At 48.2% G+C, this 26834-nt stretch overlaps 2 protein-coding genes across 2 annotated transcripts in view; both read left to right on the plus strand.

The window, feature by feature from the left end:
- LOC139423632 (DNA topoisomerase 3-alpha-like) overlaps nucleotides 1-7495 on the plus strand; it is a 52590-nt gene extending 45095 nt beyond the window's left edge. Inside the window, exon 12 of the mRNA XM_071175218.1 lies at nucleotides 7481-7495. Within this exon, the coding sequence (XP_071031319.1) occupies nucleotides 7481-7495 (15 nt within the window). The remainder of the gene's footprint in view (nucleotides 1-7480) is intronic.
- Nucleotides 7496-9175: 1680 nt separating this feature from the next.
- LOC139424119 (cytosolic Fe-S cluster assembly factor nubp1) lies at nucleotides 9176-22839 on the plus strand. Its single transcript, XM_071175817.1, has 11 exons — nucleotides 9176-9242; nucleotides 10144-10248; nucleotides 10501-10634; nucleotides 11223-11291; nucleotides 12680-12712; nucleotides 13701-13791; nucleotides 14013-14167; nucleotides 15495-15605; nucleotides 16066-16168; nucleotides 19820-19903; nucleotides 22503-22839. Exons 1-11 carry the CDS (start codon nucleotides 9212-9214, stop codon nucleotides 22553-22555), a joined length of 969 nt encoding a protein of 322 aa, XP_071031918.1. The 5' UTR covers nucleotides 9176-9211; the 3' UTR covers nucleotides 22556-22839.
- The last annotated feature ends 3995 nt before the right edge of the window (nucleotides 22840-26834 follow it).

Consider the following 26834-nt stretch of genomic DNA (forward strand, 5'->3'; position numbering starts at 1 on the left):
TACTGAACTCTAACTACTACTGTACTCTAACCCTCTAACTACTACTGTACTCTAACTACTACTGAACTCTAACTACTACTGTACTCTAACTACTACTGTATTCTAACTACTACTGTACTCTAACCCTCTAACTACTACTGTACTCTAACTACTACTGAACTCTAACTACTACTGTACTCTAACTACTACTGTACTCTAACTACTACTGTAGTCTAACTACTACTGAACTCTATCTACTACTGTACTCTAACCCTCTAACTACTACTGTACTCTAACTACTACTGTAGTCTAACTACTACTGAACTCTATCTACTACTGTACTCTAACCCTCTAACTACTACTGTACTCTAACTACTACTGTACTCTAACTACTACTGTACTCTAACCCTCTAACTACTACTGTACTCTAACTACTACTGAACTCTATCTACTACTGTACTCTAACCCTCTAACTACTACTGTAGTCTAACTACTACTGTACTCTAACTACTACTGTACTCTAACCCTCTAACTACTACTGTACTCTAACTACTACTGTATTCTAACTACTACTGTACTCTAACTACTACTGTATTCTAACTACTACTGTATTCTAACTACTACTGTATTCTAACTACTACTGAACTCTAACTACTACTGTACTCTAACCCTCTAACTACTACTGTACTCTAACTACTACTGAACTCTAACTACTACTGTACTCTAACTACTACTGTATTCTAACTACTACTGTACTCTAACCCTCTAACTACTACTGTACTCTAACTACTACTGAACTCTAACTACTACTGTACTCTAACTACTACTGTATTCTAACTACTACTGAACTCTAACCCTCTATCTACTACTGTATTCTAACTACTACAGCTCAGACTGGACTGTCGTTCTCTCTCTCCGACCCGGATATAGACAAACACACACACTCACAGAGAAACACAGACGGAAATAGGCACACACACACACACACACACACACACACACACACACACACACACACACACACACACACACACACACACACACACACACACACACAATTCCACTCCTACTCTCTTCACACCCACCACACCCATCACAACAATGGAACCACATCAGATATGAACTGTGTCCTGGTGTTGCTATCAGCTACCAATATAATACAAACCCCTCTCTCCCCTCCCTCCCTCTCTTTCTCTCACTCTCACTCTCTCTCTCTGTCTCTGTCTCTGTCTCTCTCTCATTCTCACTCACTCTCACTCTCTCTCTCACTCTCTCTCTCTCTCTCTCCCCCCCTCTCTATCTCTCCCCCCTCCCTCTCTCTGCCAGCAGAAACAATGGGGGATGCTGAGGCCCCAAAGAGAATCTGGCGTGTGTGTGTGTGTGTGTGTGTGTGTGTGTGTGTGTGGCATTGATCTCAGTGTGCAGCCCAGGCTTAACTTAATGCTGAGTAACTCTGACCCATATCCGACCTGCTGAGTGTGTGTTTGTGTGTGTGTATTAATATGTGTGTGTGTGTTTATGTATGATGGTGTGTGTGTTTGTATATACAGTTGAAGTCGGAAGTTTACATACACCTTAGCCAAATACATTTAAACTCCGTTTTTCACAATTCCTGACATTTAATCCCAGTAAAAAGTCCCTGTCTTAGGTCAGTTAGGATCACCACTTTATTTTAAGAATGTGAAATGTCAGAATAATAGTAGAGAGAATGATTTATTTCAGCTTTTATTTCTTTCATCACATTCCCAGTGGGTCAGAAGATTACATACACTCAATTAGTATTTGGTAGCATTGCCTTTAAATTGTTTAACTTGGGTCAAATGTTTCAGGAAGCCTTCCACAAGCTTCCCACAATAAGTTGGGTGAATTTTGGCCCATTCCTCCTGACAGAGCTGGTGTAACTGAGTCAGGTTTGTAGGCCTCCTTGCTCGCACACGCTTTTTCAGTTCTGCCCACAAATCTTCTATAGGATTGAGGTCAGGGCTTTGTGATGGCCACTCCAATACCTTGACGTTGTTGTCCTTAAGCCATTTTGCTACAACTTTGGAAGTATGCTTGGGGTCATTGTCCATTTGGAAGACCCATTTGGGACCAAGCTTTAACTTCCTGACTGATGTCTTGAGATGTTGCTTCAATATATCCACATAATTTTCCGTCCTCATGATGCTATCTATTTTGTGAAGTGCACCAGTCCCTCCTGCAGCAAAGCACCCCCACAACATGATGCTGCCACCCCCGTGCTTCACGGTTGGGATGGTGTTCTTCGGCTTGCAAGCTTCCCCCTTTTTCCTCCAAACATAACGATGGTCATTATGGCCAAACAGTTCTATTTTTGTTTCATCAGACCAGAGGACATTTCAAGTACGATCTTTGTCCCCATATGCAGTTGCAAACCGTAGTCTGGCTTTTTAATGGTGGTTTTGGAACAGTAGCTTCTTCCTTGCTGAGCGGCCTTCAGGTTATGTCGATATAGGACTCGTTTTACTGTGGATATAGATACTTTTGTACCTGTTTCCTCCAACATCTTCACAAGGTCCTTTGCTAGCGTTTGGAATTGCTTCCAAGGATGAACCAGACTTGTGGAGGTCTACAATTGTTTTTTCTGAGGTCTTGGCTGATTTCTTTTGATTTTCCCATGATGTCAAGCAAAGAGGCACTGAGTTTGAAGGTAGGCCTTGAAATACATCCACAGGTACACCTCCAATTGGCTCAAATGATGTCAATTAGCCTATCAGAAGCTTCTAAAGCCACATAATTTTCAGGAATTTTCCAAGATGTTTAAAGGCACAGTCAACTTAGTGTATGTAAACTTCTGACCCACTGGAATTGTGATACAGTGAATTATAAGTGAAATAATCTGTCTGTAAACAATTGTTGGAAAAATAAATGTAGTAGATGTCCTAACTGACTTGCCAAAACTATAGTTTGTTAACAAGAAATTTGTGGAGTGGTTGAAAAACAAGTTTTAATGACTCCAACCTAAGTGTATGTAAACTTCCGACTTCAACTCTGTGTGTGTGTGTGTGTGTGTGTGTGTGTGTGTGTGTGTGTGTGTGTGTGTGTGTGTGTGTGTGTGTGTGTGTGTGTGTGTGTGTGTGTGTGTGTGTGTGTGTGTGTGTGTGTGTGTGTGCTATAAAACCCCACCTTAGCCAGGTGTGCCTGCAGTCTCTCCTCGGCCATCTGCTCGACGCGATCAGAGAAGGTGGTGTTCACCTGGTTGCCCTGGCAACACGCGTTCCACATCCTCCCGGAAACTTCTGAACTCTGACTGGGACAGCAGCAAGTTGTCCTCCGAGAGACAGGGACCAACACACTGTAACACACACACACACACACTCACACACACACTGTAACACACACACACACACTGTAACACACACTCACACACACTGTAACACACACACACTCACACACACACACACACACACACTGTAACACACACACACACACACTGTAACACACACTCACACACACTGTAACACAGACACACTGTAACACACACACACACACACACACTGTAACACACACACACACACTCACACACACTGTAACACACACACACACACACCAACACACTGTAACACACACACACACACACACACCAACACACTGTAACACACACACACACACACACACACACACTGTAACACACACACACACACACACACACACACTGTAACACACACACACACACACACTGTAACACACACACACACACACACACACACACACACACACACACACTGTAACACACACACACACACACACACACACACACACACACACACACACACTGTAACACACACACACACACACACACACACACACACTGTAACACACACACACACACACACACACACACTGTAACACACACACACACACACACACACACACACACACACTGTAACACACACACACACACACACACACACTCACACACACTGTAACACACACACACTGTAACACACACACACTGTAACACACACACACTGTAACACACACACACACACTGTAACACAAACACACACACACACACACACACACACACACACACACACACACTGTAACACACACACACTGTAACACACACACACACACACTGTAACACACACACACTGTAACACACACACTGTAACACACACACACACACACACACACACACACTGTAACACACACACACACACACACACACACACTCACACACACTGTAACACACACACACTGTAACACACACACACACACTGTAACACACACACACTGTAACACACACACACACTGTAACACACACACACACACACACACACACACACACACTGTAACACACACTGTAACACACACACACTGTAACACGCACACACACTCACACACACTGTAACACACACACACTGTAACACACACACACACACACTGTAACACACACACACTGTAACACACACACACTGTAACACACACACTGTAACACACACACCCACACACACACACACACTCACACACACTGTGACACACACACACACACTGTGACACACATACTCCTACTGGAGAGTTGATCTATCTACAGCACCTCCTACTGGAGAGTTGATGTATCTACAGCACCTCCTACTGGAGAGATGATGTATCTACAGCACCTCCTACTGGAGAGTTGATCTATCTATAGTACAGCACCTCCTACTGGAGAGATGATCTATCTACAGCAACTCCTACTGGAGAGTTGATCTATCTACATTACAGCACCTCCTACTGGAGCGTTGCTCTATCTACACCACCTCCTACTGGAGAGTTGATCTATCTATATTACAGCACCTCCTACTGGAGAGATGATCTATCTACAGCACCTCCCACTGGAGAGATGATGTATCTACAGCACCACCTACTGGAGAGATGATGTATCTACAGCACCTCCTACTGGAGAGATGATCTATCTACAGCACCTCCTACTGGAGAGATGATGTATCTACAGCACCCCTACTGGAGAGATGATGTATCTACAGCACCTCCTACTGGAGAGATGATGTATCTACATCACCTCCTACTGGAGAGATTATGTATCTACAGAACCTCCTACTGGGAGGAGAGGAGGGGGGAGGAGGAGATGAGAGGAGGAGATGAGAAAGGAGGAGATGAGAGAGGAGGAGATGAGAGAGTAGATGAGAGAAGAGGAGATGAGGGGATGAGAGAGGAGGAGATGAGCGAGGAGGAGATGAGAGAGGAGGAGATGAGGGAGGGAGATGAGAGAAAAGGAGGAGAGAGGATAAGATGAGAGGGTAGGAGGAGAGAGGAGGAGATGAGAGAGGAGGAGAGAGGGAGATGAGAGAGGAGAGAGGAGGAGGTCGTCGTCAGAGAGGAGGAGATGAGAGAGGAGATGAGAGAGGAGGAGAGGAGAGGAGGAGATGAGGAGAGGAGAGGAGAGGAGGAGATGAGAGAGGAGGAGAGGTTTCTGTAACTATAAGGTAATAATATAAAGTGGCCGTGTTGTAGATAACCTGCACAGGTCGTCAGAGAAGAGAGGAGGGAGGAGGAGAGGAAAGGAGGAGATGAGGAGAGGAGAGAGGAGAGGAGAGGAGAGGAGAGGAGAGGAGAGGAGAGGAGATGAGAGAGGAGATGAGGAGAGGAGGAGAGGAGGAGATGAGAGAGGAGGAGATGAGAGAGGAGGAGAGGAGGAGATGAGAGAGGAGAAGAGGAGAGAGAGGAGATGAGGAGAGGAGAGGAGAGGAGAGGAGGAGAGGCGGAGAAGAGAGGAGAGGAGGAGATGAGGAGGAGATGAGAGAGGAGGAGAGGAGAGGAGGAGATGAGAGAGGAGGAGAGGAGGAGAGGAGAGGAGGAGATGAGGAGGAGAGGAGAGGAGGAGATGAGAGAGGAGGAGAGGAGAGGAGGAGAAGAGGAGAGGAGAGGAGGAGATGAGGAGAAGAGAGGAGAGGAGGAGAGGAGAGGAGGAGATGAGAGGAGGAGGGAGGAGGAGAGAAGGAGAGGAGAGAGGAGGAGAGGAGAGAGGAGGACAGGAGGGAGGAGGAGGAGAGGAGAGGAGGAGATGAGAGAGGAGGAGAGGAGAGGAGGAGATGAGGGAGGAGATGAGAGAGGAGGAGAGGAGGAGAGGAGAGGAGGAGAGGAGATGAGGAGAAGAGAGGAGAGGAGGAGAGGAGAGGAGAGGAGGAGATGAGAGGAGGAGGGAGGAGGAGAGGAGGAGAGGAGAGAGGAGGAGAGGAGAGAGAAGGAGATAAGAGAGGAGGAGAGGAGGGAGGAGAGGAGGAGATGAGAGAGGAGGAGAGGAGAGAGGAGGTGAGTAGAGAGGAGGAGAGGAGAGAGGAGGAGAGGAGAGGGGAGGAGAGGAGGAGAGGAGCGGGGTGACATGGGAGAACTGGTTAAACATCAGGACGGGCTGCAGCATTCTGGATGAGGTCTAGTTCTCTTCCTCAAACAGCCTCAGGACAGGGACGAATGTCAGGTGGTTGCCAGGGTAACTGTTTTGCATGGCAGGGGCTGGTCCTGTCATAGCTACAGAACCCAGAGAGACAGGGAAAGAGTGTGTGTGTGTGTGTGTGTGTGTGTGTGTGTGTGTGTGTGTGTGTGTGTGTGTGTGTGTGTGTGTGTGTGTGTGTGTGTGTGTGTGTGTGTGTGTGTGTGTGTGTGTGTGTGTGTGTGTGTGTGTGTTATATCAGTCACATTAGAGCAATGTTTCCCAAACTCGCCACCCCCCCAACCCAAACCCGACTCCCCAAACCAAACTCACCCCCCAACCCAAACTCCCCCACATCCCAAACCCCCTCCCCCCAACCCAAACCTGCCCCCCCAACCCAAACTCGCCTCCCCAACCCAAACTCGCCACCCCCCCAACCCAAACCTGCCTCCCCAACCCAAACTCACCCCCCCAACCCAAACCCGCCTCCCCAACCCAAACTCGTCCCCACAACCCAAACTCGCACCCCCCCCCCCACCCCCCCAACCCAAACTCGCCCCCACAACCCAAACTCGCCCCCCCCCAACCCAAACCCGCCTCCCCAACCCAAACTCGCCCCCCCCAACCCAAACCCGCCTCCCCAACCCAAACTCGCCCCCACAACCCAAACTCGACCCCCCCGTAACCCAAGCGTTGACAGAAAAAGCATGACTGTGTTAAAATGTCACTTCTAAGGAGATATTCTATAGAGCCACACCACATAATATTTCCAGACTGTTTTACAACAGACACTTAGATTAGGATGTGACTCCTCCCACCCAGGGAGAGTCCTGAGAGGGTGGAGTCAGACACTTAGATTAGGATGTAACTCCTCCCACCCAGGGAGAGTCCTGAGAGGGTGGAGTCAGACACTTAGATTAGGATGTGACTCCTCCCACCCAGGGAGAGTCCTGAGAGGGTGGAGTCAGACACTTAGATTAGGATGTGACTCCACCCACCCAGGGAGAGTCCTTCTAACGCAGACACTTAGATTAGGATGTGACTCCTCCCACCCAGGGAGAGTCCTTCTAACACAGACACTTAGATTAGGATGTGACTCCTCCCACCCAGGGAGAGTCCTTCTAACACAGACACTTAGATTAGGATGTGACTCCTCCCACCCAGGTAGAATCCTGGGAGGGTGGAGTCAGACACTTAGATTAGGATGTGACTCCTCCCACCCAGGGAGAGTTCTTCTAACGCAGACACTTAGATTAGGATGTGACTCCTCCCACCCAGGGAGAGTCCTGAGAGGGTGGAGTCAGACATTTAGATTAGGATGTGACTCCTCCCACCCAGGTAGAGTCCTGAGAGGGTGGAGTCAGACACTTAGATTAGGATGTGACTCCTCCCACCCAGGGAGAGTCCTGGGAGGGTGGAGTCAGACACTTAGATTAGGATGTGACTCCTCCCACCCAGGGAGAGTCCTTCTAACGCAGACAATTAGATTAGGATGTGACTCCACCCACCCAGGGAGAGTCCTGGGAGGGTGGAGTCAGACACTTAGATTAGGATGTGACTCCTCCCACCCAGGGAGAGTCCTTCTAAAGCAGACACTTAGATTAGGATGTGACTCCTCCCACCCAGGGAGAGTCCTTCTAACGCAGACACTTAGATTAGGATGGGACTCCTCCCACCCAGGGAGAGTCCTGGGAGGGTGGAGTCAGACACTTAGATTAGGATGTGACTCCTCCCACCCAGGGAGAGTTCTGTGAGTGTGGAGTCAGACACTTAGATTAGGATGTGACTCCTCCAACCCAGGGAGAGTCCTTCTAAAGCAGACACTTAGATTAGGATGTGACTCCTCCCATCCAGGGAGACTCCTCCCACCCAGGAAGAGCCCTTCTAACACACCTGGCCTCTCTGCTTTCAGATATTTCCTTATTTGCTCATATTGAAAAAATGTACGTAGCTTTGAATGCTTTCATGTGTGGTGTGATTTCTAGTTAGCCCACTGCAGATCTGGATAAACAAATCCACCTTCCACTATGACTGGTGGATAGAGGGCAGGATAGACAGACTGGTGGATAGAGGGCAGGATAGACAGACTGGTGGATAGAGGGCAGGATAGACAGACTGGTGGATAGAGGGCAGGATAGACAGACTGGTGGATAGAGGGCAGGATAGACAGACTGGTGGATAGAGGGCAGGATAGACAGACTGGTGGTCTGTATTGACCTGTTGTATAGGAGGGGAGAGGGAGGACTCTCCCTGGGTGGGAGGAGTCACATCCTAATCTAATTGTCTGCGTTAGAAGGACTCTCCCTGGGTGGATAAGGGAAGAACCCCCCCAATAAAACACCTTGATATAGGAGAGATGTATGGAAGAAGATGAGGACAAGTGGATATGGAAGAATGTATAACCAGCAAAGAGAGTGAACGTAAACCAGGGGAAAAAACACACTACCCTCCCCAAAGCAAAAAATATATTTTAAAAATTAGACGACCCTCCTCTATTTTATAGTAGTGCTACAATGCAATATGGGCCTAATTTTCAGGATATTTAAAAAAAAAAAAACTCCATAAATCACTAGGGGCAGCCCCCATTGATTTGGGCCCGTAGTGGGGTGCTCCCATAGCGGGCACGGAGGCCTGGATCCCCCCCCTATACGGATAAAAAAAGCATATGGAAAATATGGGCCTGGTAACCCGTTCAATCACCAGGCTAGCTGTTTTACAATTATTATAGTGTGTCTATTTTTTATCGTTTAGTCTCTGGTTTCGTCAAACGTGCATATGCGGAACCTTTTGAGATGAGACGTGATTTCAGCCCGGACGAATATCCACAGCGCCCCAATAAACATGGCTGACATTCCAAGTGATGCGCCACAGCGTGAGTTTATTTTAAGTTTATTATAAGAAAACACGCCCGTATCCAGACACCACGTTTATTATATGTGTTTTTTAGCCTTTTATAATGTTAGTTGTTAGTGAATGTTAAGTTTGTTGTCGTCGTTGTTAATGAAGAATAGTTTGTCTGAAAGTTAGCTGCTTAGCCTGTTAGCATAGCTGCCTGTCAAATACTCACCGCACTTCGATACAAAGTGATTTTCTCCGCTAACCCTAATGAACCTCGGTCTCTAAACCTACGTTAATTATCCTAACCTGCTACGAAAAACTTAATTTCGGGTTTTTCAGGGGAAGTGCCGTGAAAATGGTGAAAATTGTTTCTTCATAAGACAACAGACAGATGGCGCAGTTTACAAACCAGTTTACAACAGATCCATTTAGCAGTGTTTATGTCATGACAGTGTCAGCTCATTTGTTGTTCAACGCTTACGTGCCGTTTTCATAATGGCTGCTGTGACAAATTTTTAAGTAATCGTTCAAATCTTCTCAGTTTAAATAGTTGGGATAATGGAAACAATTCGCATTTCCTATTCCGATTGATACCTCGTACGTCCCTGGTGTCTTAATAAACACCGGAAGCCTGTCCGACCGGCGTGCAGATGGTCGGGTTGGATCGGTTGGCTGTTCTCTAGGATAAACTGTATCACATGACCTGTCAAAAACATAGACAGGGTTTGTCCAATAAACTATAATATCTTTGGTCAATGGATCTGCGTTTTAACTCATTCAGTCACATGCAAATTAGTGGACAAAGAAACAAGCATTTCCTACATATTCAATCTGGGCACTTTTTGTTTGATTTTACATTTGGCGCTATTATCTGATTGGTTGGTCATGGTGGTTGTTTTTGATGTATTGACCTGATTGGTTGTATTGGTTGTCAGACTGCCCCGGTACGGCCAGTGAGCAGGCAGGGAAGACGTCAGCATGTCAGGGTTGTCCCAACCAGAACCTCTGTTCCTCTGGAGCCACTAAAGCACCAGACCCAGGTAAAGTCTCTCTGTCTCTGTTCTGTCCTGATCTTGATCTGGTGAATAACTGCACTACTGATTAGTCTGCAATTCCTTGTTTTCAATGTGTGTTTAATGCCTCTATCTCTCTTTCCTCACTCACTCACTCTCTCCCTGACCCCCCCCTCCCTGACCCTCTCTCTCTCTCCCCCCTCCCCGACCCTCTCTCTCTTCCCCTCCTATCTCTCCCCTCTGTCTCTTCCTCTCCCCTCTCTCCCTCCCTCCCTGCAGCGATAGAGGAGATAGCAGAGAAGATGTTAACAGTGAAACATAAGATCTTGGTCCTGTCAGGGAAAGGAGGAGTAGGGAAGAGCACCTTCAGCGCACATCTGGCCCACGCACTGGCTAGTGACGCCACTAAAGAGGTAACACTTCAACATCTCTCTCCCTTTAGCTCTCTGTTCTCCACTCGTTTGTTAGGTCTCTTTCTCTCCCCCCCTCTTTTCTCTCTCTCTTCTCCCTCTCTCGTGTACTGTGGGAAGGTCACGCTGATAGCTGACGTCAGTTGATCATACAGAGGAGAAGCATAGCACATAGCGTCCGTCTGATCCACGTCGTACCGTTAAAACACATTATATCACAGGTTTTCATTCAACTGTCAATGAAATAAAATAATAAAATAAATAAATAAATCATAAAAGCTGAATAAAACACTTTCACTGCCTCTCCCTGGTGAAGTCTGCAACCAGTCTGTTTAGTTAACATACCCACTCTGTCATCGTCAAACAAAACCTTTCTGTGGGTTTTGTCTCCCCCTGGTGGTCACAAATGGAACATTGGCTAAAAGCTGTAGCTCGACTCAATGTTGCCTCTCTGTGGCCAGATGAGGGTATGACGGCTGGATAACGTGTTAATGCACTGGCTAAGTGATACCTGCTAAATCTGCTGTCTGTTGACTGGAGAACATGTTCTACACCCTAACCCGTGTGTGTGTGTGTGTGTGTGTTCTCCAGGTTGCGCTCCTAGATGTGGACATCTGTGGTCCGTCTATCCCCAGGATCATGGGTCTGGAGGGAGAGCAGGTAGCAGGATTGTCTCTCTGTCTTTCTCCTCGTGTTATATGGTCATGTGATTGATATCCTCTCTGCTATTGGTCAGATCCCTATCTCGATGCTGTTTTGGTCAACCTGTGTGTTTGATACCCTATTTTCAGGCCCATTATTATCTACACAGGGGCCCATTGTTATCTACACAGGGGCCCATTGTTATCTACACAGGGGCCCATTGTTATCTACACAGAGGCCCATTGTTATCTACACAGAGGCCCATTGTTATCTACACAGAGGCCCATTGTTATCTACACAGAGGCCCATTGTTATCTACACAGAGGCCCATTGTTATCTACACAGAGGCCCATTGTTATCTACACAGAGGCCCATTGTTATCTACACAGAGGCCCATTGTTATCTACACAGAGGCCCATTGTTATCTACACAGAGGCCCATTGTTATCTACACAGAGGCCCATTGTTATCTACACAGAGGCCCATTGTTATCTACACAGAGGCCCATTGTTATCTACACAGAGGCCCATTGTTATCTACACAGAGGCCCATTGTTATCTACACAGAGGCCCATTGTTATCTACACAGAGGCCCATTGTTATCTACACAGAGGCCCGTTATCAGCAACCATCACTCCTGTGTTGCAATGACACGTTGTGTTAGCTAATCCAAGTTTATAATTTTAAAAGGCTAATTGATCATTAGAAAACCCAATTATTTTAGCACAGCTGAGAACTGTTGTCCTGATTTAAAGAAGCAATAAAACTGTCCTTCTTTAGACTAGTTGAGTATCTGGAGCATCAATTACAGGCTTAAAATGTCCAGAAACAAAGACTCTCTTCTGAAACTCGTCAGTCTATTCTTGTTCTGAGAAATGAAGGATATTCCAAGAAACTGAAGATCTGGTACAGAACAGAAACAGAAACGATAATAATTATTATTTTCAATGACGGCCTGTTCAGGGGGCAGAATGACAAATATTTGTACCTTGTCAGCTCGGGATTTGAACTTGCAACCTTCTGGTTACTAGTCCAACGCTCTGACCACTAGGCTACCCTGCCGCCTCAGATAGTGATCGGATGACGATAATCACATGTTAAAAGGTGTAACTGTGGCGAGAGAGCAAGGTGGAGAAACCCAATCATAGATGAGTAAAAGTTACCGTAATTGACTCAAAGTGAAAGTGTCTCTCTCTCTCTGTCTCTCTCTCTCTGTCTCTGTCTCTCTCTCTCTGTCTCTCCTTCTCTGTCTCTGTCTCTCTCTCTGTCTCTCTCTCTTGCTCTCTGTCTCTCTCTCTGTCTCTCTCTCTGTCTCTCCATCTGTGTCTCTGTCTGTCTCTCCATCTGTGTCTCTGTCTCTGTCTCTCCATCTGTGTCTCTGTCTGTCTCTCTGTCTCTCTGTCTGTAGGTCCATCAGAGTGGTTCTGGCTGGTCTCCTGTGGTGAGTCTGTCTTCAATAGAATACTGTCTGTCTTATAGTTTGACTGTCACACCAGGGTCTCCTTTGTAAAAGAGGACCACCTCAATGGGACTTCCTGGACAAATGGAAGGTACCTTTTCCAAGTCAAACTAGATGAATGAACCCAGAGTGGAAACACACGGTGGTGATGACATTTCACTTCCTGTTGTTATAAGTGAAGTTTACCAGAACAAATAGTTCAATGTTTGTTTTCTTTCTTTTTAATATATCAGTTTATTGTGTTCCAGAACGTAGAGGATAACCTGGGTGTGTGTGTGTGATCCAGTATGTAGAGGATGGTGTGTGTGTGTGTGATCCAGTATGTAGAGGATGGTGTGTGTGTGTGTGTGATCCAGTATGTAGAGGATGGTGTGTGTGTGTGTGATCCAGTATGTAGAGGATGGTGTGTGTGTGTGTGATCCAGAACGTAGAGGATAACCTGGGTGTGTGTGTGTGTGTGTTCCAGTATGTAGAGGATGGTGTGTGTGTGTGTGATCCAGTATGTAGAGGATGGTGTGTGTGTGTGTGATCCAGAACGTAGAGGATAACCTGGGTGTGTGTGTGTGTGATCCAGTATGTAGAGGATGGTGTGTGTGTGTGTGATCCAGTATGTAGAGGATGGTGTGTGTGTGTGTGATCCAGTATGTAGAGGATGGTGTGTGTGTGTGTGTGATCCAGTATGTAGAGGATGGTGTGTGTGTGTGTGATCCAGTATGTAGAGGATGGTGTGTGTGTGTGTGTGATCCAGTATGTAGAGGATGGTGTGTGTGTGTGTGTGATCCAGTATGTAGAGGATGGTGTGTGTGTGTGTGATCCAGTATGTAGAGGATGGTGTGTGTGTGTGTTCCAGTATGTAGAGGATAACCTGTGTGTGTGTGTGATCCAGTATGTAGAGGATAACCTGTGTGTGTGTGTGTGTGTGTGTTCCAGTATGTAGAGGATAACCTGTGTGTGTGTGTGTGTGTTCCAGTATGTAGAGGATAACCTTGCGGTCATGTCTATTGGCTTCCTACTCAGCAGTCCTGATGATGCTGTTATCTGGAGAGGACCCAAGAAGAACGGTACCCGTGTGTGTGTGTGTGTGTGTGTTTAGCTGACACTTGACAGTGTTTGACCTCCAGGGAACTTCCTGGATAAATAAAGATTAACATTATTACAGGACTGTTTGGTTAGATGGGTTGCTATGACTGGGTCATTATTATATAAACAATAAATAAATCAAGTGTGAATGATGATGAGGCTGTGATCTGATTGGCTGTGGTGGTGCTGCACTTCCTGTCAGGGATGATCAAACAGTTCCTGCGAGATGTCGATTGGGGGGAACTGGATTACCTCATCGTGGACACGCCCCCCGGCACCTCTGACGAACACCTGTCTATCGTCCAGTACCTTAGCTCCGCCCGCATCGACGGAGCCGTCATCATCACCACCCCGCAGGTAACTACGGCGACTACGGCTCACTAGAGAGAACAACTAGGTAGCTACAGCATGTTTCTGTTGTTACCACGTTGCTAAGGCACGTCGCTACGGCAACCGGGTTGTTAACCTGTTAACCAGGACTGTCTGGTTAGATGGGTTGCTATGGCTGGGTCGTTTAACCAAGACTGACTGGGTCGTTTAACCAAGACTGAGGGTCGTTTAACCAGGACTGTCTGGGTCGTTTAACCAGGACTGACTGGGTCGTTTAACCAGGACTGTCTGGGTCGTTTAACCAGGACTGTCTGGGTCGTTTAACCAGGACTGTCTGGGTCGTTTTAACCAGGACTGTCTTGTTAGATCGGTTGCTATGACTGGGGGTACCGGTACAGAATCCGTGTGGAGGCTATATTCGGGGGGGTACCGGAGTCAATGTGCAGGGGGAACCGATGTCGAGGTAATTGAGGTAATTATGTAGGTAGAGTTATTAAAGATAATAACTGAGTAGCAGCAGCGTAGAAGAAGGGGGGGGGGGGGGGGGGGTAATGCAAATAGTCTTGGTAGCCATTTGATTAGATGTTCAGGAGTCTTGTGGCTTGGGGGGGGGTAGAAGCTGTTTCTTGGACCTAGACATGGCGATCCCGTACCGCTTGCCGTGCGATAGCAGAGAGGACAGTCTATGACTAAGGTGGCTGGAGTCTTTGACAATTTTTAGGGCTCTTCCTCTGACACCGCCTGGTATAGAGGTCCTGGATGGCAGGAAGCTTGACCCCGGTGATGTACTGGGCCGTATGCACTACCCTCTGTAGTGCCTTGCGGTCGGAGGCCAAGCAGTTGCCGTATCAGGCAGTGATGCAGCCACGAGCTGCCCAGTGACACGCCCAGTGACACGAGCCTACCAGACGAGTTAAATCACTTCTATGCTCGATTGGAGGAAGGTAACACTGAAACATGCATGAGAGCATCAGCTGTTCCAGATGACTGTGTGATCACGCACTCCGCAGCTGACTGGCAATTGTCTTCACTGACATGTTCAACCTCTCCCTGACTTAGTCTGTAATACCAACATCTCTCACCCCTCCTCCCTCCCTCTCTCTCCTCCCTCCCTCTCTCTCACCCCTCCTCCCTCTCTCCCTCTCTCTCTCTCCCTCCCTCTCTCTCCCCACTCCTCCCTCCCTCCCTCCCTCTCTCCCTCCTCCCTCCATCTCTCACCCTCCTCCCTCCATCTCTCACCCCTCCATCTCTCTCTCTCCCTCCCTCTCTCTCCCCACTCCTCCCTCCCTCCCTCTCTCTCACCCTCCTCCCTCCATCTCTCACCCCTCCATTTCTCTCTCCCCCCCCTCTCTAGGAGGTATCTCTTCAGGATGTCAGGAAGGAGATTAGGTTCTGTCAGAAGGTCCAGCTGCCCATCATAGGAGTGGTGGAGAACATGAGTGGGTTTGTCTGTCCCAAATGCAAGGTGAGAGTTTTATTTATTTAGGTATATGTGGACAATGTGTAATTTTCTCTGATAAAGACAGACACCATTCATTGGCATGATGTGTAACCCTCTCTCTCTCTTTCTCTCTCTTTCCCCTCGTCTCTCTCCCCCACCTTTCTCTCTCCCCTCCTCCCCTCTCTCTCTCTCCCCTCCTCCCCTCTCTCTCTCTCCCCTCCTCCCCTCTCTCTCTCCCCTCCTCCCCTCTCTCTCTCCCCCATCTCTCTCTCTCCCCTCTCCTCTCTCTCCCTCGTCTCTCTCCCCATCTCTCTCTCTCCCCTCTCCTCTCTCTCCTTCGTCTCTCTCCCCATCTCTCTCTCTCCCCTCTCCTCTCTCTCCCTCATCTCTCTCCCCCACCTCTCTCTCTCCCCTCCTCCCCTCTCTCTCTCTCCCCTCTCCTCTCTCTCCCTCGTCTCTCTCCCCCATCTCCCCCCTCCTCAAGAACACGTCTCAGATCTTCCCACCCACCACGGGAGGAGCAGAGAGGATGTGTGAAGAGATGAACCTTACTCTGCTAGGACGAGTCCCACTGGACCCCAGGATAGGTACTGGACTACAGATAGCTGTGTTAGTACCAGTCCTACTGGACCCCAGGATAGGTACTGGACTACAGATAGCTGTGTTAGTACCAGTCCCACTGGACCCCAGGATAGGTACTGGACTACAGATAGCTGTGTTAGTACCAGTCCTACTGGACCCCAGGATAGAGGCTGGACCCCAGGATAGAGGCTGGACCCCAGGATAGAGGCTGGACCCCAGGATAGAGGCTGGACCCCAGGATAGAGACTGGACTACAGATAGTTGTGTTAGTACCAGTCCTACTGGACCCCAGGATAGGTACTGGACCCCAGGATAGGTACTGGACCCCAGGATAGGTACTGGACCCCAGGATAGGTACTGGACCCCAGGATAGAGACTGGACCCCAGGATAGAGACTGGACCCCAGGATAGAGACTGGACCCCAGGATAGAGACTGGACTACAGATAGTTGTGTTAGTACCAGTCCTACTGGACCACAGGATAGGTACTGGACCCCAGGGTAGGTACTGGACCCCAGGGTAGGTACTGGACCCCAGGGTAGGTACTGGACCTCAGGGTAGATACTGGACCCCAGGATAGGTACTGGACCCCAGAATAGGTACTGGACTACAGATAGTTGTGTTAGGACCAGTCCTACTGGACCCCAGGATAGGTACTGTACCCCAGGATAGGTACTGGACCCCAGGATAGAGACTGGACCCCAGGATAGGTACTGGACCCCAGAATAGGTACTGGACTACAGATAGCTGTGTTAGTACCAGTCCTACTGGACCCCAGGATAGGTACTGGACCCCAGGATAGGTACTGGACCCCAGGATAGGTACTGGACCCCAGGGTAGATACTGGACCCCAGGGTAGATACTGGACCCCAGGGTAGGTACTTTACCCCAGGATAGGTACTTTACCCCAGGATAGGTACTGGACCCCAGGATAGAGACTGGACCCCAGGATAGAGACTGGACTACATATAGCTAGCTGTGTTAGTACCAGTCCTACTGGACCCCAAGATAGAGACTGGACCCCAGGATAGAGACTGGACCCCAGGATAGAGACTTGACCCCAGGATAGAGACTGGACCCCAGGATAGAGACTGGACCCCAGGATAGAGACTGGACCCCAGGATAGAGACTGGACTACAGATAGCTGTGTTAGTACCAGTCCTACTGGACCCCAGGATAGAGACTGGACCCCAGGATAGAGACTGGACCCCAGGATAGAGACTGGACCCCAGGATAGAGACTGGACCCCAGGATAGAGACTGGACCCCAGGATAGAGACTGGACCCCAGCTATACAGTAAGTCAGGTCTATAGATCCACAGCTATGCAGTAAGTCAGGTCTATAGATCCACAGCTATGCAGTAAGTCAGGTCTATAGACCCACAGCCATGCAGTAAGTCAGGTCTATAGATCCACAGCTATGCAGTAAGTCAGGTCTATAAATCCACACAAATGCAGTAAGTCAGGTCTATAGATCCACACCACAGCTATGCAGTAAGTCAGGTCTGTAAATCCACAGCTATGCAGTTAGTTAGGTCTATAGATCCACAGCTATGCAGTAAGTCAGGTCTATAGATCCACAGCTATGCAGTAAGTCAGGTCTATAGTTCCACAGCTATGCAGTAAGTCAGGTCTATAGATCCACACCACAGCCATGCAGTAAGTCAGGTCTATATATTCACACCACAGCTATGCAGTAAGTCAGGTCTATAGATCCACAGCTATGCAGTAAGTCAGGTCTATAGATCCACAGCTATGCAGTAAGTCAGGTCTATAGACCCACAGCCATGCAGTAAGTCAGGTCTATAGTTCCACACCACAGCTATGCAGTAAGTCAGGTCTGTAAATCCACAGCTATGCAGTTAGTTAGGTCTATAGATCCACACCACAGCTATGCAGTAAGTCAGGTCTGTAAATCCACAGCTATGCAGTTAGTTAGGTCTATAGATCCACAGCTATGCAGTAAGTCAGGTCTATAGATCCACAGCTATGCAGTAAGTCAGGTCTATAGTTCCACAGCTATGCAGTAAGTCAGGTCTATAGATCCCCACCACAGCCATGCAGTAAGTCAGGTCTATATATTCACACCACAGCTATGCAGTAAGTCAGGTCTATAGATCCACACCAATGCAGTAAGTCAGGTCTATAGATCCACACCACAGCTATGCAGTAAGTCAGGTCTGTAGATCCACAGCTATGCAGTTAGTCAGGTCTATAGATCCACACCACAGGCATGCAGTAAGTCAGGTCTATAGATCCACACCAATGCAGTAAGTCAGGTCTATAGATCCACAGCTATGCAGTAAGTCAGGTCTATAGATCCACAGCTATGCAGTAAGTCAGGTCTATAGATCCACACTACAGCTATGCAGTAAGTCAGGTCTATAGATCCACACCACAGCTATGCAGTAAGTCAGGTCTATAGATCCACAGCTATGCAGTAAGTCAGGTCTATAGATCCACAGCTATGCAGTAAGTCAGGTCTATAAATCCACACCAATGCAGTAAGTCAGGTCTATAGACCCACACCACAGCCATGCAGTAAGTCAGGTCTATAGATCCACACCAATGCAGTAAGTCAGGTCTATAGATCCACAGCTATGCAGTAAGTCAGGTCTATAGATCCACAGCTATGCAGTAAGTCAGGTCTATAGATCCACAGCTATGCAGTAAGTCAGGTCTATAGATCCACACCAATGCAGTAAGTCAGGTCTATAGATCCACAGCTATGCAGTAAGTCAGGTCTATAGATCCACAGCTATGCAGTAAGTCAGGTCTATAGATCCACAGCTATGCAGTAAGTCAGGTCTATAGACCCACACCAATGCAGTAAGTCAGGTCTATAGACCCACACCAATGCAGTAAGTCAGGTCTATAGACCCACACCAATGCAGTAAGTCAGGTCTATAGATCCACAGCTATGCAGTAATTCAGGTCTATAAATCCACACCAATGCAGTAAGTCAGGTCTATAGATCCACACCACAGCTATGCAGTAAGTCAGGTCTATAGATCCACAGCTATGCAGTAAGTCAGGTCTATAGATCCACAGCCATACAGTTAGTCAGGTCTATAGATCCACACCACAGCTATGCAGTAAGTCAGGTCTATAGATCCACAGCCATGCAGTAAGTCAGGTCTATAGATCCACACCAATGCAGTAAGTCAGGTCTATAGATCCACAGCTATGCAGTAAGTCACTGTTATCTCTCTCCTTTCTCCCTCCTTCTGTCCTCCTACCTCTCTCTCTCTCTCTCTGTCTCTCTCTCTGTCTCTCTCTGTGTCTCTGTCTCTCTCTTTCTCTGTCTCTCTCTCTCTCTCTCTCTCTCTCTGTCTCTCTCTCTGTCTCTCTCTGTGTCTCTGTCTCTGTCTCTCTCTCTCTCTCTCTCTCTCTCTGTGTCTCTGTCTCTCTCTCTCTCTGTCTCTCTCTCTCTCCCTCTCTCTCTCTCTCTCTGTCTCTCTCTCTCTCTCTGTCTCTCTCTCTGTCTCTCTCTGTGTCTCTGTCTCTGTCTCTCTCTCTCTCTCTGTCTCTCTCTCTCTCCCTCTCTCTCTCTCTCTTTCTCTGTCTCTCTCTGTCTCTCTCTCTCTCTCTCTCGCTGTCTCTCTCTCCTTCTCCTTCTCCTTGTCTCTCTCTCCTTCTCCTTGTCTCTGTCTGTCAGGTAAGAGTTGTGATGAAGGGAAGTCATTCCTGACTGAAGTCCCAGACTCCCCTGCTGCTGCTGCTTACCACTCGATAGTACAGAGTGAGTATACACACACACACACACACACACATACACATACTCCCACACACACACACACACACACACACACACACACACCGACAGACACACACACATACACAGACAGACAGGGACACAGACAGACAGGGACACAGACAGACAGGGACACAGACAGACAGGGACACACAGGGACACACAGGGACACACATGGACACACAGGGACACACACAGGGACACAGACAGGGACACACACATGGACACACAGGGACACAGACAGGGACACAGACAGGGACACACAGGGACACAGACAGGGACACACAGGGACACACAGGGACACACAGGGACACACAGGGACACAGACAGGGACACACAGGGACACACAGGGACACAGACAGGGACACAGACAGGGACACAGACACACAGACACACAGACACACAGACACACAGACACACAGACAGGGACACAGACAGGGACACAGACAGGGACACAGACAGGGACACACAGGGACACACAGGGACACAGACAGGGACACACAGGGACACACAGGGACACAGACAGGGACACACAGGGACACAGACAGGGACACAGACAGGGACACAGACAGGGACACAGACACACAGACACACAGACACACAGACACACAGACAGGGACACAGACAGGGACACAGACAGGGACACAGACAGGGACACAGACAGGGACACAGACAGGGACACACAGGGACACAGACAGGGACACAGACAGGGACACAGACAGGGACACAGACAGGGACACAGACAGGGACACAGGGACACAGACAGGGACACAGACAGGGACACAGACAGGGACACAGACAGGGACACAGACAGGGACACACAGGGACACAGACAGGGACAGACAGGGACACAGACAGGGACACAGGGACACAGACAGGGACACAGACAGGGACACAGACAGGGACAGACAGGGACACAGACAGGGACACAGACAGGGACACAGACAGGGACACAGACAGACACACAGACACACAGACACACAGACACACAGACACACAGGGACACAGACAGGGACACAGACAGGGACACACAGGGACACAGACAGGGACACACAGTGACACAGACAGGGACACAGACAGGGACACAGGGACACAGACAGGGACACAGGGACACAGACAGGGACACAGACAGGGACACAGACAGGGACACAGACAGGGACACAGACAGGGACACAGACAGGGACACAGACAGGGACACAGACAGGGACACACACAGGGACAGACAGGGACACACACAGGGACACAGACAGGGACACAGACAGCGACACAGACAGGGACACACACAGGGACACAGACAGGGACACAGACAGGGACACACACAGGGACACAGACAGGGACAGACAGGGACACAGACAGAGACACAGACAGGGACACAGACAGGGACACAGACAGGGACACAGACAGGGACACAGACAGGGACACAGACAGGGACACACAGGGACACAGACAGGGACACAGACAGGGACAGACAGGGACACAGACAGGGACACAGGGACACAGACAGGGACACAGACAGGGACAGACAGGGACACAGACAGGGACACACACAGGGACACAGACAGGGACACAGACAGGGACACACAGGGACACAGACAGGGACACAGACAGGGACACAGACAGGGACAGACAGGGACACAGACAGGGACACAGACAGGGACACAGACAGGGACAGACAGAGACACAGACAGGGACAGACAGAGACACAGACGGGGACACAGACAGGGACACAGACAGGGACAGACAGGGACACAGACAGGGACACAGACAGGGACACAGACAGGGACAGACAGGGACACAGACAGGGACACAGACAGGGACACAGACAGGGACACACAGGGACACAGACAGGGACACAGACAGGGACAGAGACAGGGACACAGACAGGGACACAGACAGGGACAGACGGGGACACAGACAGGGACACAGACGGGGACACAGACGGGGACACAGACGGGGACACAGACACATTTGTTTTCTTGTGTTGTAACGGAGTTAAAGAGGAAGAGATTCTGTACCAGAGGAAGTAGGAACAATTATAACATTGATATCAGGAAATGAAATCTAGGTTTAATTGGGGGGGTAAAGTCTGGGGGGTGGCGCGATCAGGCTAAGACTCTTCGAAAAGGTGCTGTCTTGTTTTGTGAGACAAGAGGTCACGAGTTGGTACCAAGTGTGTGTGTGTGTGGGGTGGGGGGGGGGGGCTCAACCAGGAGGAAGTCGCTCCGGCAGTTTGACGTTACAGTGATACATCTAACGCCTTCATATTATCAAACCACATATCTGATATGTCCTCTTTTCTCCCTCCCTCTCCTCCCTCCTTCCCCCCCTCTCCTCCCTCCCTCTCCTCCCTCCCTCCTTCCTCCCTCTCCTCCCTCCCTCCCTCTCCTCCCTCCCTCCCTCCTTCCCCCCCTCTCCTCCCTCCCTCTCCTCCCTCCCTCCTTTCCCTCTCCCTCCCATTCCTCCCTCCCTCCTTCCCCCCCTCTCCTCCCTCCCTCTCATCCCTCCCTCCTTCCCTTCTCCCTCCCATTCCTCCCTCTCCTCCCTCCCTCCCTCTCCTCCCTCCCTCCCTCCCTCACGTTGTATCCAGGTATCCAGGCCTACTGCTTGTCCCATGTGACACGGGAGGAGAGTGCTGGCTAGAAGCCAGTCTGGAGGCCGCCATGTTGCTCTGGATGCCAGGGACGGAACACATGTCGAGGGTCCCTACTGTCTGATGAATGAATAAATCACATGCTCTGGTTTAGGAACTGATGTAGGATCAGGACCCCCCCCCCCATTCACAATGTGTCTCAGAGTAGGATACCTGATCAGGACCCCTATTCACAATGTGTCTCAGAGTAGGACTGCTGATCAGGACCCCTATTCACAATGTGTCTCAGAGTAGGACTGCTGATCAGGACCCCCATTCACAATGTGTCTCAGAGTAGGACACCTGATCAGGACCCCTATTCACAATGTGTCTCAGAGTAGGACACCTGATCAGGACCCCTATTCACAATGTGTCTCAGAGTAGGACACCTGATCAGGACCCCCATTCACAATGTGTCTCAGAGTAGGACTGCTGATCAGGACCCCTATTCACAATGTGTCTCAGAGTAGGACTGCTGATCAGGACCCCCATTCACAATGTGTCTCAGGGTAGGACTGCTGATCAGGACTCCCATTCACAACGTGTCTCAGAGTAGGACACCTGATGTAAGGTCAGGACCCCTATTCACAATGTGTCTTAGAGTAGGACTGCTGATCAGGACCCCCATTCACAATGTGTCTCAGAGTAGGACACCTGATGTAAGGTCAGGACCCCTATTCACAATGTGTCTCAGAGTAGGACTGCTGATCAAGACCCCCATTCACAATGTGTCTCAGAGTAGGACTGCTGATCAGGACCCCTATTCACAATGTGTCTCAGAGTAGGACTGCTGATCAGGACCCCCATTCACAATGTGTCTCAGAGTAGGACTGCTGATCAGGACCCCTATTCACAATGTGTCTCAGAGTAGGACTGCTGATCAGGACCCCCATTCACAATGTGTCTCAGAGTAGGACTGCTGGTCAGGACCCCTATTCACAATGTGTCTCAGAGTAGGACTGCTGATCAGGACCCCTATTCACAACGTGTCTCAGAGTAGGACTGCTGATGTAAGGTCATGACCCCTATTCACAATGTGTCAGAGTAGGACTGCTGATCAGGACCCCCATTCACAATGTGTCTCAGAGTAGGACTGCTGGTCAGGACCCCTATTCACAATGTGTCTCAGAGTAGGACTGCTGATCAGGGCCCCCATTCACAATGTGTCTCAGAGTAGGACTGCTGATCAGGGCCCCCATTCACAATGTGTACTGTTACTGAGAGTGTGAATATGGGACCTGATCCTAGATCCAGTTCTGTTCTGTTACTCTGAGACTGTTTGTCAATATGGGACCTGATCCTAGATCCAGTTCAGTTCTGTTACTCTGAGACTGTTTGTCAATATGGGACCTGATCCTAGATCCAGTTCTGTTACTCTGAGACTTATTTGTGAATATGGGACCTGATCCTAGATCCAGTTCTGTTACTCTCAGACTGTTTGTCAATATGGGACCTGATCCTAGATCCAGTTCTGTTACTCTGAGACTGTTTGTCAATATGGGACCTGATCCTAGATCCAGTTCTGTTACTCTGAGACTGTTTGTCAATATGGGACCTGATCCTAGATCCAGTTCTGTTACTCTGAGACTTATTTGTGAATATGGGACCTGATCCTAGATCCAGTTCTGTTACTCTGAGACTTATTTGTGAATATGGGACCTGATCCTAGATCCAGTTCTGTTACTCTGAGACTGTTTGTCAATATGGGACCTGATCCTAGATCCAGTTCTGTTACTCTGAGACTTATTTGTGAATATGGGACCTGATCCTAGATCCAGTTCAGTTACTCTCAGACTGTTTGTCAATATGTGACCTGATCCAGTTCAGTTACTCTGAGACTGTTTGTCAATATGTGACCTGATCCAGTTCTGTTACTCTGAGACTTATTTGTGAATATGGGACCTGATCCTAGATCCAGTTCAGTTACTCTGAGACTGTTTGTGAATATGGGACCTGATCCTAGATCCAGTTCAGTTACTCTGAGACTGTTTGTCAATATGTGTACAGCTCTTTAGTATCACAACTCTTGACTTAATTTTTAAATTGATAGTTCACCTGAAATGATATTTTTATTTCCTTACCCTGTAAGCAGTCTTGGGACCAAGTGAGACGGTAATCCATGCTTTATTTTTGTTTTACCTGGACACTGTCTCTAAATAATAAATGTTGTTGTTGTTGTTGTCCAAAACCTTGCAAGTCAATGTCCTCCCTCATGTCCTGGGTGAACTATCCCGTCAACCTTCTACACTGGTGGGGATTGGTTTTTATAGACAGACGGGGCTAATCTGGAAGGTTTCTTACAGAAGACATATGGGATGCATAAACATAGTAGAATTATTTTTTAAAGAACAGTTTGGGGATTATGGGAACAGTTTGGGCATTATGGGAACAGTTTGGAGATTATGGGGACAATTTGGAGATTATGGGGACAATTTGGAGATTATGGTAACAGTATGGAGATGATGGGGACAGTATGGAGATTATGGCAACAGTTTGGAGATTATGGGGACAATTTGGAGATGATGGGGACAGTATGGAGATTATGGCAACAGTTTGGAGATTATGGGAACAGTTTGGAGATTATGGGGACAGTATGGAGATTATGGGGAAATGATTAGACCAAAGGTGAGGACACAACCGTTCACCTGACACAAGACTGAATCCAAACATTGTTGACAATGAAATCTGGAGGAGAAAAAAAACAAGACTCTGGATACATTCAGTAACATGATACGAATATTCCTGGAAAATGTGGGGTGAAACACAAGACAAACACAAACAACTGACAAGGGTTTTGAATGCGAGAACTAACTGCTGTCTCCCAATTGGCCACTCTCTTAATAAGTGTACATAATCTCCAAACTGTCTCCCAATTGGCCACTCTCTTAATAAGTGTACATAATCTCCAAACTGTCTCCCAATTGGCCACTCTCTTAATAAGTGTACATAATCTCCAAACTGTCTCCCAATTGGCCACTCTCTTAATAAGTGTACATAATCTCCAAACTGTCTCCCAATTGGCCACTCTCTTAATAAGTGTACATAATCTCCAAACTGTCTCCCAATTGGCCACTCTCTTAATAAGTGTACATAATCTCCAAACTGTCTCCCAATTGGCCACTCTCTTAATAAGTGTACATAATCTCCAAACTGTCTCCCAATTGGCCACTCTCTTAATAAGTGTACACACAGTACCTAAAGTCATTTCAATGTACTTTTATGACTCAAATAAGTTTTTTTTTAAGGTCTTCTTTTAAAAAAACCTCTCCTAGCTGTGCAGTTGAGGAACTAGAGCAGGCACACTGGGGGGGGGGGGGGGGGGTGATTCTATTTGGAACACAACCCTGCATCTCCTCCATCACACAATTACTGTTGTTTAACTCAATCCCAAAAACAGACCCTTTATAAATCATGATATTGGGCATGATTTGAAAGCATTTTGGGTTTTTTTTATGAATTTTTTATTTAACTAAGCAAATCAGTTAAGAAAATCATTATTATCTTTACATTGACGGGCCTACCCCCGGGCCAAACTCGGACGACTCTGGGCCAATTATGCGCCGCCCTATGGGACTCCCAATCACAACCAGAGGTGTTTTATTGGCTAATGTTTTAAATCTGATTTTAGCGTTAGGCTTTCACAAAGCGATTCAGGGAAAGCAGATGGTACATTTTGTGTACTTATAGAATGGATTTTCCTTCACAATACAACCCAGGGTATGACGCGGTGTCATCTAGTCAATACAACCCAGGGTATGACGCGGTGTCATCTAGTCAATACAACCCAGGGTATGACGCGGTGTCATCTAGTCAATACAACCCAGGGTATGACACCGTGTCATCTAGTCTATACAACAAACCACTGCTTATTGTGATCGGAACAACCCAGGGTATTACACCGTGTCATCTAGTCAATACAACCCAGGGTATGACACCGTGTCATCTAGTCTATACAACCCAGGGTATGACACTGTGTCATCTAGTCAATACAACCCAGGGTATGACACCGTGTCATCTAGTCAATACAACCCAGGGTATGACAACGTGTCATCTAGTCAATACAACCCAGGGTATGACACAGTGTCATCTAGTCAATACAACCCAGGGTATGACACTGTGTCATCTAGTCAATACAACCCAGGGTATGACACCGTGTCATCTAGTCAATACAACCCAGGGTATGACACCGTGTCATCTAGTCAATACAACCCAGGGTATGACACTGTGTCATCTAGTCAATACAACCCAGGGTATGACTCCGTGTCATCTAGTCAATACAACCCAGGGTAT

The sequence above is a fragment of the Oncorhynchus clarkii genome, chromosome 13 (assembly GCF_045791955.1).
Source record: "Oncorhynchus clarkii lewisi isolate Uvic-CL-2024 chromosome 13, UVic_Ocla_1.0, whole genome shotgun sequence".
Classification (NCBI taxonomy): Eukaryota; Metazoa; Chordata; class Actinopteri; order Salmoniformes; family Salmonidae; genus Oncorhynchus; species Oncorhynchus clarkii.